The sequence below is a fragment of the Chelonia mydas genome, chromosome 2, assembly GCF_015237465.2.
Source record: "Chelonia mydas isolate rCheMyd1 chromosome 2, rCheMyd1.pri.v2, whole genome shotgun sequence".
NCBI classification, from domain to species: Eukaryota; Metazoa; Chordata; order Testudines; family Cheloniidae; genus Chelonia; species Chelonia mydas.
Genome location: NC_057850.1, coordinates 259,339,603 through 259,354,521, shown reverse-complemented (window position 1 = coordinate 259,354,521; position 14,919 = coordinate 259,339,603). Strand labels below are relative to the sequence as shown.

General features: G+C 46.7%; 1 protein-coding gene across 2 annotated transcripts in view; it reads left to right on the top strand.

Moving 5' to 3' along the window:
• The window catches only part of CDC25A (cell division cycle 25A), a 28,329-nt gene that overhangs the window by 1,198 nt on the left and 12,212 nt on the right, over window positions 1-14,919 (top strand). The window contains exons 2-7 of one of the 2 annotated variants that reach the window (XM_043541819.1): window positions 5,110-5,195; window positions 6,870-6,918; window positions 7,983-8,021; window positions 8,209-8,245; window positions 8,692-8,790; window positions 13,076-13,195. In XM_043541819.1, coding sequence (XP_043397754.1) covers window positions 5,110-5,195; window positions 6,870-6,918; window positions 7,983-8,021; window positions 8,209-8,245; window positions 8,692-8,790; window positions 13,076-13,195 — 430 coding nt within the window. Of the gene's footprint in view, window positions 1-5,109; window positions 5,196-6,869; window positions 6,919-7,982; window positions 8,022-8,208; window positions 8,246-8,688; window positions 8,791-13,075; window positions 13,196-14,919 lie in introns of both variants that reach the window. The other variant, XM_037891398.2, reaches the window with a different exon arrangement.

Genomic DNA, 14,919 nt, shown 5'->3' with positions numbered 1-14,919 from the left:
CTGGTGCCTGTCCTCCTCCTCCTCCCCCCACATGGCTCCCAGGACCCCACCCCTTCAGCCCCATAACCTCACTCCTTCAGCCCCCATAGTCCCTCTGGTGCCTGTCCTCCTCCTGCCACATGGCTCCCAGGACCCCACCCCAGAGCTGCCTCATGCCTGCGTTTCCCCCCCCCCCCCCCAGGATTCCCACCCCTTCAGCCCCCATAACCTCACCCCTGCAGCCCCCATAGCCCCTCTGGTGCCTGTCCTCTTCCCCCCACATGGCTCTCAGGACCCCACCCCAGAGCTGCCTCATGCCTGCCCCCCCAAGATTCCTACCCCTTCAGCCCCCATAACCTCACCCCTTCAGCCCCCATAGCCCCTCTGGTGCCTGTCCTTCTCCCCCCACATGGCTCCCAGGACCCCACCCCAGAGCTGCCTCATGCCTCCCCCCCCCCGGATTCTCACTCCTTCAGCCCCCATAACCTCTCTGCTGCCTGTCCTCCTCCCCCCACATGGCTCCCAGGACCCCACCCCAGAGCTGCCTCATGCCTGCCCCTCCCAGGATTCTCACCCCTTCAGCCCCCATAGCCCCTCTGGTGCCTGTCCTCCTCCCCCCACATGGCTCCCAGGACCCCACCCCAGAGCTGCCTCATGCCTGCGTTCCCCCCCCCCCCCCCCCGGATTCCCACCCCTTCAGCCCCCATAACCTCACCCCTGCAGCCCCCATAGCCCCTCTGGTGCCTGTCCTCCTCCCCCCACATGGCTCCCAGGCCCCCACCCCAGAGCTGCCTCATGCCTGCCCCCCCAAGATTCCTACCCCTTCAGCCCCCATAACCTCACCCCTTCAGCCCCCATAGCCCCTCTGGTGCCTGTCCTTCTCCCCCCACGTGGCTCCCAGGACCCCACCCCAGAGCTGCCTCATGCCTCCCCCCTCCTTCCCCCCCCCCCCCCCCGGATTCTCACTCCTTCAGCCCCCATAACCTCTCTGCTGCCTGTCCTCCTCCCCCCACATGGCTCCCAGGATCCCACCCCAGAGCTGCCTCATGCCTGCCCCTCCCAGGATTCTCACCCCTTCAGCCCCCATAGCCCCTCTGGTGCCTGTCCTCCTCCCCCCACATGGCTCCCAGGACCCCACCCCAGAGCTGCCTCGTGCCTGACCCCCCAGGATTCCCACCCCTTCAGTCCCCATAACCTCACCCCTTCAGCCCCCATAGCCCCTCTGGTGCCTATAGTTCTCCCCCCACATGACTCCCAGGACCCTACCCCAGAGCTGCCTTGTGCCTGCCCCCCCCCCCCAGGATTCCCACCCCTTCAGCCCCCATAGCCCCTCTGGTGCCTGTCCTCCTCCCCCTACATGGCTCCCAGGACTCCACCCCAGAACTGCCCCGTGCCTGCCCCCCTGGATTCTCACCCCTTCTGGCCCCCTCCTCCGTACATGGCTTCCAGGACTCCACCCCTGCAGCCTCCATAGTCCCTTGGTGCACATGGGGCTCCCCTTAGAGCCCTCTTGTGCCTGCCCCGGGACCTCATCCCTTCAGCCTACATAGTCCCCTTGGTGCCTGCCCCGGGACCCCATCTCTGCAACCTCCATAGCCCCCTGGATCTTGTTGCCCTCCCTCGCATATTGCTCCCAGGACCCCACCCCTGCAGCCTCCAGAGCCCCTCTGTGACTGCTTCCATTTGGTCTCTCTAACCCCACCCCTATAGCCCTTCCTGGTGCCTGCCCCATGACCCTGCTCCTGCAGCCTCCCTAGTCCCCTGTTGCCTGTGCACTCTCCCATACATGGCTCCCCGGACTCCACCCCTGCGGCCTCCCAGAGTCACCTTGTGCCTCCTTCCTCCCTGACACATGGCCCTCATGACCCTCCCTCTGCATCCCCAATCCCTGTGAATCCTGGTGGCTACCCATATACAGCCCCTATGACTCCTGGTGTCTGCCCATCTCCCCAACATATGGCCCCTGATACCCCACCTATGCCACCCCCACATCCCACTGGTGTCTGCCCACTTCCCCAATGTGTATTCCCCCTGAACTTATCCCTGCAACCCCATAGCTTCCTGGTACTGGCCTCCTTGGTGTGCTCTTTTAACACACAGTGCACACATGGTGCCACATGATCTCCATATTATCCATAGTGGCTGCCACCTCCCCCACACATGTGGCCCCCATGACCTGTCCCCCACACAACTCCCAAGCCTTGCAGCTCCCCACCCACTGCTCCTGGTACCTGGGCTCCGAGATCCCTGTAATCCTTCTCCATATGCCACTGCTGCCTCTCTAGTCAACCCCTATCTTGTCCTGGCAACTCTGCCTGGTCCCTACAGCCTTCTCTTCGTCCTCACACAGCCCACATGATCACATCTTAGTAGCCCCTCAGTTCTCCCTGGCTCCTATTTCCATTCTCCAGACACTCTGACCCCTGCAGCCTTCTCTCCCCACCCCCACCCCCGACTCCCCAAACAATACCAGCAGTCCTGTGCACTGGTAATTCCCTGCATTCCACTTTCAATCTTCTTCGCTCAAACCCTGCAGTCTATTATACCACATCCTCTCACTTCCCAAAGCCTTCTGAACATGTCCTGTAGCCAGTCGTCGTCAAACTTTTTTACTGGTGACCCCCTTTCACAGAGCAAGCCTCTGAGTGGGACCTCCCTTATAAATTAAAAACACTTCTTAAATATATTTAACCCCATTATAAATGCTGGAGGCAAAGCAGGGTTTGGGGTGGAGGCTGACAGCTCGCCCCCAGACCCCCAGTTTGAGAACCCCCTGCTGTAGCCCTTCCTCCACCCCACACCATGTAGCCTCTTACCCATGCCATGCAAAGTCCTCCTCCATTACTGTTTCAATATTTCTGTTCTTTCTCTGCACTGAAATAACTGAGACTGTGAATTAATCATAAAGGGCCAAGTATATCCCTGGTGTAAGTTTGTTGCTGATAGTTTACCAGGGATGAATCTGCCCAATATGTTAGTTTGGCCCATTCTGCCCCATTCCCAGAGTTAGGTTTGTACAGGTGCTTACCATGTGTGTTTGAGGGTGGATAATAAGTTGTTGTTCATGGGTCTATGTTGCGTCGTGCAGGATCTTCAGATTTGAAGATTTTACAGCCACCACTCAAATGGGACTAGGTTAGAGTCCCTTTGGAGCTCATTAGTACCACTCTTTAACGCAGTTTTGTAAAACAAGCATCAAGGTTGTATAGGCACAAAATCTGCTGATTTCCTCTTCTCTCTGGTGTTGGCAATAATATTGCAAAAATAATGATTTAATCACTAGTCAATAACTACACATTATGAGCAAAATTCATCCCTATGCATAGGGCAGCACAAGACCAACACAGCATTTAAAACCTACTTAAAACCTGATTTGGGCTGGCAGCCGAGGGGGGAGGAGGAAATAAATGGTATAAAGTTGTTTTTAGATGGCCCTCTGCACAGGGATGAATTATTTTCTCCCACCATTCTCTTCCAGACAACAAAGGAATTAAACGTGAGGTTATTTGGGTTGGGCTGTTTGCCACTATTCTACCTCTTCATGGCTCTTTGATAGACCACATAATACCTGTAAATTCATTCCATACAATAGTACTCTATCACACATGCAATGTTGCCAATGCTCACAACGTTATTCCAAGTTTTATGATATTTGGGGTTTATTTCAAAGCCCCAGCTCCTGGAGGCATGAGATTAGAAGAGGATTTCAACTTTAATTGTAAAAAAGGTAGTTTCTAGCTCTGATACATGCAGAGAAAAGCTTAATCTTGATGCAAGTGTTTCTGAATGACATGGAAACCAGAAGGCAAAGAACCCCAAATATATTTATCATGATTTTAGGCCTGATTTTTTAACTCTTGGGGTTAGCAATACTGCATTTGTGCACCTACGATACACCAGTCACTAAAAGAAATGGGGTTTAATTGCTTTAAGGACATTGGAGTAAATCCAGTCCACGTCATTAGGTTGAGTCATGTTGGCAGGAGTGTGCTGAAACTTGTATTACTCCCCGGGGGAATTCTGCAGCAAAAAAATTAAATTCTGTGCACAATGTTACAAAATTCTGCATATTTTATTTGTCAAAATAACTTAATATAATCACTCTGGTTTCAATTATTTCAGTAATTTACTTAAACTACAATACAATGGATGGAGAATGGGAGTGGGGAGTATTGGAGGAAATCCCCAAACCTCCTGGCCTAACAGTAATGTAACTAGGTTTGACCCTTTATTTCTAGTTATTAGTCAACAAATATATGCATCCATATGCTTAGTGTTACATCAAAGGCAACTGAAGAACAAGTGAGGGCTGGGGAATCAAACTCACAATTTATATTGGCTACTGTCCATCTCCAGAAAGGTCAGTAGCAAACAGTTCATGGACCACATTCTGTTAGAAAAAATTTTCAGTCCAAAAATTAGACCAGTTTTAATCACTAAAGCACCATAAGCTTTTATCAGGCCATACTGTCCCTTACACCACTCTGGCAATGTAAAGGAGCCTTAAATCATTTACACCTGTTTTATACTCCTGGGAGAATTCACAGAAAGAATGGGAAGAATTCACTAAGCAGGCAGGTAGCTACATTCTGCCCTCCCTCAGGGGACAGTGCCTATCCCACGCCTAACTCCTCAGAAACACTCTAAAGCCCTGCCCTTCCACGCCAAGCAAGCTGCAATAGCGAGTGAGAGGGACAGAGTGTGTGTGTCTCACACACAATTATGTAGCCTCTTCCCCTCAGACAGTGATTTATGTCTCTACTGGCTGCTCCGGATGCCTGAACCAACCTGCCTGCAATGCCGGGGAGAGGCGTGTGACCGCTCTTTTGGCTTCCCCGTCAGAAGTCATTTTTCTGTGGGGGGCATGAATTCTGTGCATGCGCAGTGACGCAGAATTCCCCAGGAGTATTGTATTGCTCTTACCTGTACTGTCTCTGCTATGGTTACGCAAAACTTCAATCTGCAGGACTGTTTAAACTGGCACCTTTTGCGTTGTCCACTACATAAGCTGATCAAGAATAACCATTCCAATTTGAGCTCATTTACAGTTTATTTCTGCATTTTAAACCTATTGTGGTGGTTCCTGTCTGAAACATTCAGTAAAATAACTCATTTTCTTAATCTTTACAGTCAGTATGAGAATTCTGTGCAAATGCTGGGAATGAGGAACAGTAACAATCTACAAAGAACCGACTCGTCAGAATCTACTGATTCAGGTTACTTTTTAATCCACACATAAGTACTAAGGAATGAAAAAGCTTGACATCCTCTTGCCTTGTATTATAAAGAGCAATTTTCAGGTTTAACAGGAAGCTAATACTGTGTACTTGCATAATTCACTGCAACAATAATTAATCCTAGCAACCCTCCTGAAGCAGGAGGGAGATGGCCCCATTTTATAAAAAAAAGAAAATGTCAAAATGTAAGTACAGATGTTAAGTGGCCTGTCCAGCATCATACAGTAAGTCAGTGGCAGAGCCAGTGTGAAAAATGAGTTCTGGCTCCAATTCACTAGTCTGTTCTGCCTCTCTGTAAACCATTGGCTGGTAAACATAGCTCTCCCATGTTAGTTTGTGGTTGCTGACAATCAAGAGGTAATTGCTTAATGGTCTAAGCAGTGGGTTTGAAATACCTACACTCCTTGGAATCACAAATTGAGTTCTTAGCAGAATTGACTGTGCTTTTCATCCTTCTGAGGTAGATAAACTGTGTGAATACAATGTAATTTCATGTTGATCTTCTTGACTAATACCTTAAATCATCGTGGCATATTGTGTGCTGTTGGTTGTCCAACTATTGTCCTTGCACCCCAGAGATATGTAGAGCCACTTAAATACAGCTATGTCTAAAACTTGAAGTATTTTTGGATGGGAGGCGCTACATCAATGTAAATATTGTTTAGAGTGTTATGATTAACTAATACTACTAAAATCGTGGGGGTTTCATGGTACTCTATTGACGCAACCCAGTATAGGGAAACGGCCTTCTCTCTATGTATGTCTCATCTTGTGTAGTGCCACGACTGTGCGTGGTACTCTAGACTACAGATGGAACCTTTACAGCCTGACACAAAATGAGTACACCCGAGATCACAGGGGGCAAGGCTGCAATAGGATAAGTCAGGGAGACATGGAGATGTAGCGTGCTTCTACCTACTTTTTGTCAAAGTAGTTCTTTTAAAGCACAGGTCTTTGAAAAAGTGTTCCTAACCTTAAACCTACCAGAAGCAGCTGTATTGCTTTAATGCATCACCTGGCTTTTGTATGTCAATAAGATACTAATTATCTTGCTACCTGGACAATGATTTGTCTTATGAAGGCATTTTTCGGTAGATGACTGTGTGAGATTTGCTAATATTACCTACTTTGTGCAGGGGAGGGGGGTAATAAAAGAGCATGGCTAAAAGCTTGCATATAGGAAACAATCAATTGGCAGGGCTAACTGCAAAGGAATAGCAATTTATTAGTCTGTGTGGAAAAAGGCCAAAATATTAGTTAAGCTGTGGTTCTAAAGTGGTATGTTCCTTTCTTATGTGACAGTTTCTCATACAGGGCACTATGGTGGGATATTTTTATTCCTCCTTTTCTCACTCACCCCAAAAGCCCAGTATCAAACCATTACCTGTGGTCAGAAGTAGTAGCTGGGTGATACTCAAGGCTGTCTCTCCTGCCTCTTCCCCTCCCCCCTCCACTCCAGGGATTTCAGTCGGGGGTGATTTATCTGGTCTATGACTGGATATGACTGGTCTATGACTCTCTCTGCATGGCAAAAAGTTGCCCTGCTGAGCAAGTCACTGTAACCTTTTGGGGGGAGAAGATCTAAGACTCCTCGCTAACAGTGCCCTGTACTTTATATTTTCAGTAGTAAAAAATTTTTTTTATCTTTCACAGGCTACTGTCTAGATTTCCCTGATCCCCTGAACTCAGACATTGAGGAAACGTATGTAAAAATGTGCTAAACTTTTGGCATTTTAGACTATACTATTAACTGCTAAATGTGGGCTAATGGGAGGCTTGATCTGAAAATTCCACAGCTAGTACATGTAAAATGAGCTCTTCTCACTTAACCCTCTTGAAGTGTATGTCTTGGCACATTGCAGCTTGAAATTCTGGGTTTTCTGTTTCAACAGAATGTGGCCCAGACTGCTTAACAGTCTTATGTCTAAGTTAATGTGTTGCCCAGACCAAAGTATGTACTTCTGAGCACCCTAGACTCTGAGCATCACATTGGCACCTTGCTTAGGAGTCTGAGGGCTACACCTATCTTGCATGTAACTTATAGTTTTCATTAAATACTCAGCAATACTATTTGCTTGTACATGTACCTTAACTGATGGCTAACAGCAATTGCTTGTTTTGAGTTTTCCACCTATGGTCAATCAGTTATGTCCTTACCTTGCAGGTAAAGAAGATGATGGTGTTTTGGACACACTTGGTCCTTGGGCCACCCTGTCCCATTTCTCACTGAGAAACTCTTGTTTCCATTTAGGCTAATCTGCTGTTAATACTATCCTGGATTAGGAAACACTAGCTCTAGTCTCCTTGGGGAAACTGGGGTAGGGAAACTGGGTTTAGTCCTCCAGCCCAGCTGAGACAATAAGTCTCTAGGAAACAAAGAACAAGATGGTCTGCTGTTCTTAAGGCCATGTCTATACATACAGTGCTGTAGTGGGTGTGGTGAAGGTGCTCTATGCAAAAAACACCCTCACAAGCAGTAGAAACTTTGTTGGTGGAAGAAGCTCTCCCATCGACATAGCTCTGTCCACACCAGCGCTTATGCCAGCATAATTTGTCATTCAGGGGAGTGCTTTATTCACACATAATTTATGTCAGCATAAGCTGTAGTGTAGACATAGCCTAAGGTGCACAAGTTTAAAAGCTGGGGACAAGTAGCAGCAACAAACATTCCATGACTTTGAGTTTAAACAACACTAAGTAGTCCAAAGTATTGGATAATGAATTAGCAATAAAAGTAACTAATGTCCTTTGTCTGCCTTTTTTCAGCTTTGAGAAAACAGTTATAGAATCTGGCAGATTTACTAAGTGAGTACAATTCGAATTTTAACTTCCCTTCTTAATTAGTTATCTATTGATCCATTAAATTATGCCACTAGCTAATTCAGTTTTGCAGTGGAAAATCTGAGTTATGTTATCAGTTACTGTTAACAGCTTTTCAGTTTAAATGTTAAAGTAAAATTTGATTCTATTTTTGTCTGTGTTCTCATTGCAGTATTCAGTTACCCATCAGAAGAATACGTTCCCTCCCGGTAAGTGAGAGGGATTTTGGTCTTTCAGGAGTGGCAAAGAGGTTTTCAGTATTAAGCGCTAACGCTACTTATGCATCCACTTTTTTATTCGCAGATATCCAGCAAAACTCATTAATCTTTCAGTCCCAAGAATCTGGTGTTGCTTGTTGCTTAAAATTAAGATAACAAAGTCATAGGCTATAATCTTGAAATGGATCAAAGTGTAATCTGTTATGTTCTACAAGGCAGCCTGTCACTAGCTTTATGTGGAAGTATTGCATGCTGGGACCTGTTGTCTCCAGGGGCTGCATGTCCATGGCCAGCCCTTGTCTTTAACATAGTTTGTGCCAGTTTGGGTACCGCAGCCCTTACATTCTTGGCAAGCTGTCAGCGTGGCCTCTCAGTTGCCCAAAATTTGGGGAACTGGTTGATATTGAGCAGGATATACCCTCTCACTTTTGCAGCAGAAGCTTCTGGGGTCTAGTCCTGCTCTGAAGAGGAGCAACTCAGATTCTTTGGATTGTGATGTTTTTCACCTGACTGAAACAGATGACAACAAAGAGAATGTAAGTTTAATTCACTCTACGCATCTCCGAAGTAGTGTAGTATGGGAAGCTATACCCAGGAAAATGTGACTTGTTGTAGTATGGGGCTTGATACATGGGGATAACTCCTTATTTGGGGAGGAGGTTTGTAATGAGTGGCTGATGTGGTGGGTAAAGCCTTTCTTATTATTTTTGGTGAACTGTGGCAGTCTTAAACTTCTCCGTGGTTTGTCTTGCAGAATTTGCACTAATCTGGTGCAAAAGCTGACTTTCCACTTTCTGTATTACCATAATGCCTAGGAGCCCCATTGTGCTAGGTACGGTACAAATGCAGAACAAAGCACTTACAGTCTAAGACAAAAGACAACAGACTGATACAGACAGAAAGACATGGGAGTACAAGAGACAGCTAGACAGTGTTGGTCAGCCTGATAGGTAGTGGTCTAGTCTAGCTGTTGTCAAGTTTTTAGGCATTGTGGTAAAGAGCTCTTAAATGGGATTTGAAGGAAAACACTGCAGTGGCTTTGTAGATGTTTAAGAGGGCCGGGGGGGCGGGGGCACCCAAGCATGAGGCTTTGCAAGGGAAAAAGCACAAAGATGCTTGTTTGGAAATTTAAAAAATGGGCAGTGAAGGCTGATGTGGGCTGCTTGGAGGCAGGAGTTGACCTGTTAATACTGAATGACAGATGATAGGGTGAGGGCTAGGTTGTGAAGGGTCTTGAACATGGTGACAAGTAGCTTATGTTTTATATGATAGAGACGAGGGAGCCAGTAGAGGGATTGAGAGAGGGGTGACACGATCAAAGCTGTAAGTTGGAGAATCATCTTTGCAGAAGCATTGTGAATGGATGTGAGCCAGGAAACACTATTTGTCAAAGCCAGAAAAAAGGACATTTCAGTAATGAAGATGCAAGCCTGGATGAGAGTTTTATCTATTTGGATGGACAGGAAAGGCCATATCTTAGAGAAGTTATGCAGAAAGAATTGGCAAGACTTAGACATAGCCTTGATGTGAGGCCCCAGAGAAGTCCAAGTCAAAGATGATGCCCATGTTACAGGCATGAGTGACAGGCAGGATGGTGTAGTCATGCACGGTGATTGAGAAGGCAGTTGGGGGAAGAGCTCTGGTTTAGCCATGTTGAGCTTGAGTTGATGGTGAAATGTCCACCCGGAAAACATCAGGCTGAGATTTTAACTTTGGACAAAAGACGACTGGTCCGGTGCAGAGAGGTAGATCTGAGCCATCAGAATAGAGATGGTGTTTGAATTTGTGGATGATATTACCCAGTGATAAGATGTAGAGGGAGATAGAGCCCTCTAGAGCCACAGAAATTGGAAGGTGGATGAGGAGGATCCTCTAAAGGATGTGCTGAAGACATGATTAGAGAGGTAGGAGGGAAAACTAGGAGTGGATAGTCACGGAAGCCAAGAGGGGGCAAGATTTCAAGAGGGGGAGCATGGTTGACTGTGTCAAAGGCAGCTGTCTGGTCAAGGAGGACTGGGTGCAGGTTCTGAGTCTTGGCCAGGAAGACATTGATGAGAGTAGTTTCAGTTGAGTGCAAGGGGCGGAAGCCAGATTGGAGAGGATCTAGGATGGATTTGGAGGAGATGAACTCTGGATGTCGACTGTAAACAGCACATTCAATGAGCTTAGGAATGAAAGAGATGAGAACTGAGACAATAACTGAAGAGTTAAGTTGGGTCAAGGATGAGGTTTTTTTTAAATGGGAGAAATTAAAGTATGTTTTTTTTGTGAGGGGAAAGAGCCAGAGGAGAGTGAGAGGTTGAGGAGGAATGTAGGTAAGGATTGAGAGTGGGTGAGAGGGAGATCAGAAAATGGATTGGGGTCACTAGGGCAAGTGGAGGGGTTAGAGGAGGAGAGCAGAGAGAAACATTTGTCTCTAACTGGGGAGAAGGAGAATTATAGGCAGGGACAGGAAGGCAAGGTGAGGGGAGGAGGAAGGTCATGTCACATCTTGTCAGTTTTCTCTTGGAAGAAGTCAGTGAGAACCTGTGCAGAGAAGTGGAGGGAGGATGGGAGGGTTTGAGGCATGAGTCAAAGGTGGTAGAAAAAGCAGCTGGGATTGTGGGTGAGATTCAGTTAAGTTAAAGAATTAGATTTGTCTCGCTAGGAAGATGGCAGAACTGAAGGAGAGAACAAATTTGTAAGAGAGGAAGTCAGCCTGGTCCCAGAATTTCTGCTGAAGATTTTCACAACATTAGAGCAGGAGTGTAGGAAATGGATGTTGAAGGTGAGCCAGAGCTGGAGGTTGGCAGGATAGACCTTGTGATGGGGGAGAAGGACAACAATACTATAAAGAGAAGGGGACTGAGAGCAGATAGACTGGAAGTCACAGTAAGGCCGTGTGAGAGGGCACAGGCTGATGGGTGTGCTGAAAGAGATCAGGTGGTGATTGAAGAGAGGGAACTCCACAACAGAGAGATCATCGAGGGTCGTGCCTCTTGAAGACCAAGTCAAGTGAATGGCCCTTTTGGTGAGTGGGAGAGTTGAACCAAGACTCCAGGTTGAATAAAGAGCTCGAGGTGAAGGATTGTGCAGCTAGAGGGTCAGATGGGTCATCAGCATGGAAGCTGAAGTCACCAAGGATGAGTGGGGGAAATAAAAGAGAGAAAGCCAAAGTTGAAATTGGAGAGGAAGGCTGATGGGGAGGAGTTGGGTGGACGGTAAATGACAGCGACATAGAAGGGTAGAAGAACCAGATACAGTGATGCTGAAATCGGGGGGCGGGGGGGTGGTATCGAAAGTGGCAGTAACTGGAGAGAAGCTCCACCCCCACCAGAGTCTGATCTGTTATGGTTGGGTAAGGGAAGAACCCTCTGTAAGGCCTAGTCTACACTGGGTGAGGGGATCAATCTAAGGTACGTAACTTCAGCCACGTGAATAACGTAACTGAAGTCGATGTACTTAGATCTACTTACCGTGGTGTCTTCACTGAGGTAAGTCGATGGCTGACCCTCCCTCGTCAACTCCGCCTGTGCCTGTTACCCTGGTGGAGTACCGGAGTCGAGGGGAGAGTGCTCAACTAGACACGATAAATCGACCCCCACTGGATCGATCTCTGCCCCTCTATCCAGCCGGTAATGTAGACAAGCCCTAAGAGCGCAGCTACAGAGGCAGCATCAGATGAAGGGTTCTGGGAGAGCCAGAAGCTGGAGGGAGAGTTATGAAGAGGTTGTGAATGACAGATCTTGTTACGGAGACACAGTGGGCGCAACAGTATGTTGTTGGGATTAACTTCTGTTGGTGGAAGGGACAAGCTTTGCTTCACAGATCTTTTTAGCGCTGGAATGGGTATTCAACAGACAGCAAAAGGAAGGAGATGGGTGTGAGGGTAAGAATGGTGGAATGCGACGGGACAGGTGTGGGGGTGGGGATAGGAGGAGGGCCCCCGCTGGGGCAAATGTCACCAGAAGTGAGGGGGAGGAGGTGGATGTGAGATCTATATCCTGATGAAAGAAAGGGGGAGATTGGGTGGGTGGGAACTGTAGAGAGGTGATGGTAACTGGAAAGGGAAGATGGATGCTCCCTAATTCTTGTGCCCTATTAAAATGGAGGATTTTTCTAGGACCACTTCAGCTCTTTGCTAGGGATGTTCCTATCTCGAAACTAGTCTGTGGGGGATGGGCCCTAACCTAATTAGGGCATCCTACCTTCACTGAGGATCTAGAGTCCAAACCTACTACCTTGTCATCCCTCTTACTTTCAAGGCTTTCCCTTACTGGCTCACCAGACAATTGCCCTGTCAGGTTGTAATTATCAAACTGTAAACATCTGTGATTTCATTAAACTGAGTGAGTAAATCTTTAAGGAACTTGTCTGGGGCTATTGAGTCCAACTCCATTACAGACCAACTAGCTGTGAATTCGATCAATGAAGAAATCTTACAAGGACTCAGATTTCTACAGAAATCTATCTATCATTCTCAGGAGTAATGGGAGGAGGGCGCAGCTTGTCGCACAACAGCAAGTTCATTCTAGTGATTTAGGTACAGATCTGGCTGCCTTTGAAATGATTAGACAAGACTTTTGCTGGAAAGTTTGATAGGTGCAGGGCTGATAGTTGACTGTAAAGGATACTCTGAGAAAGTGAGTCTAATTCTCCTATATTAATCACTATTATAACAACTTTCCTTTGGAAATGCACATATGCTGAAAGATTTACTTACTCCCTTGGACTGCAGGGAGTTGAGTCCAAGAGGGGCTGTAAAATTTCTGTGCAATGGGCCCTTCAACCTCTAAGCTTCGTTGGTTTGATAAAATGCTTGTCTTGCTCCCTTTCATTAAGGAGTCCTTTGAGTTTAAGAAGCCAACCAGGCCCGCTTCTCGTAGTTGTCTGCGTGTCCGTTCCCTTGAAGATGGAAAAGATGGTTTTGGGCAAAGACAGAACTCTGCCCCAGCTCGGATGGTATGTATCAGGCTGTCCTTGGCAACGAACCCTCTGCCTAGCCGTAGGCTTGCTTGGTTCTAGGAGAAAAAGCACACTGAAGCGGTGGTCCGGAGACATGATGCTCTGGGAGTGGGGGAGGGAAGAAGCACCGACTACTTTCTGCATCTTTATTGATAACACACTGAGCTGGAAAAAAGTCCACCCAGCTTTCAGGCTTTAAAGCTGGGAAAAATCTCATTGTACCCTGAATATGGGAGATCAACTAGGGGTGTTACCAAAACACCACAAGTAGTTATTGACTATAATCCTTCATGAAACTTGAGCTAAACTGCAATAAGTCAAGTGAGCGTGGATGTCTAACAAAGCATGGATTGGATTAATCTTTTTATCGTGTTGCTGGTTCTGCAGTGAAGCAGACAGCTGTGTTGAAATTTAGATGCGTTTAAAAGAATAAAATTGCATTTATAATATAGGGATGAAGTACTATTCTATGGCAAGTTCTGTTGCTTGGCCAGGAAAGGGGCCAAGACCACTATATAGAAGCAGGGAATTGGGGACTCTGGTTTTCATCTACTGCTTAACTATGGTGATCCCTCGTCTTTCTGAAAGTCTCCTGGCTGCATGCACAAAACCTGGAGACTTGGGTAACCTCCTGTTACTGAGACCTCCTCTCTCTGCACCATCCTGGAAGTGAGCTCCTCTTTGCAAACATGCTGGATTGTATAATTTTCCAGAATGCAGGATTATCCCTTAATGAAAAACTAGCAGTGAAGTTTTTCACTATTCTGCTGGCCAAATAACAGTGCCAGAGCCAGGTTTGGAGCTGCCTAAGCCAGTTGATGAATAGGTGGGGTGACCATGTGAACAACTTCTGTAAATCCATTTCAAGGAATGGCACTGCCTTAGCTGCTAGAACCAGTGTTCCTAGTCATCTAGAAGGGAGACCATAGTGTCATGCTGTCTGGAGTGGTTGACAATTGTGAGTGCCAATCTCAGGTCAGAAAATAGGGCAGACACCCCAAACTGGTGATATATTCTATAATTAGATTTCACAAAGACAGTAACAAAAGTGCACTCCTGGATCACTATACCAGTGTTACCATGGAGCCACAGACCGTCCCTTTAGACCTTTCAGCCTGTTTGCCACCCAGACAAACTGATCTTAGTGATAAAAGGTTATTAAAACCAAAAATCACACCACGTCAGGTTCCTTGCAACCCCAAAGGATCAGTCACTTACCCCAAGTCAATGGATACTCTCTATGTCACACCAAAGACAACGCTGGCAGCCAGTTTCTCTAGTAAACTAACTAAAGATTCATTAGCTAAGAAAAATAAATTGTTATTGAGAGGTTAAAGCAGGTAAAATACATTAACAGGTGAGTCTAAGTTTGTAAGTCCAAAATGATAGCAAAGATGTAGTAATCTGCTAGTTTTCCATAAATCTCTCAAGGTTACCCAGAATAACTTTGGGGATCTCTGTCTTGCATCTGGAATGCTTCCCTGTGATTGTCCAAATAGTTCAGAGACAGTCTCATTCCCTGGATCCATTCTTATAGCTCCTTTCCGCTGAAAGCATTCTGGCAAGTGTTTTCATTCACAGCATGGACTTCTGCTTTGTTGACTAAATGCATCCGATGAAGTGAGCTGTGGCTCACGAAAGCTCATGCTCAAATAAATTGGTTAGTCTCTAAGGTGCCACAAGTACTCCTTTTCTTTTTGCGAATACAGACTAACATGGCT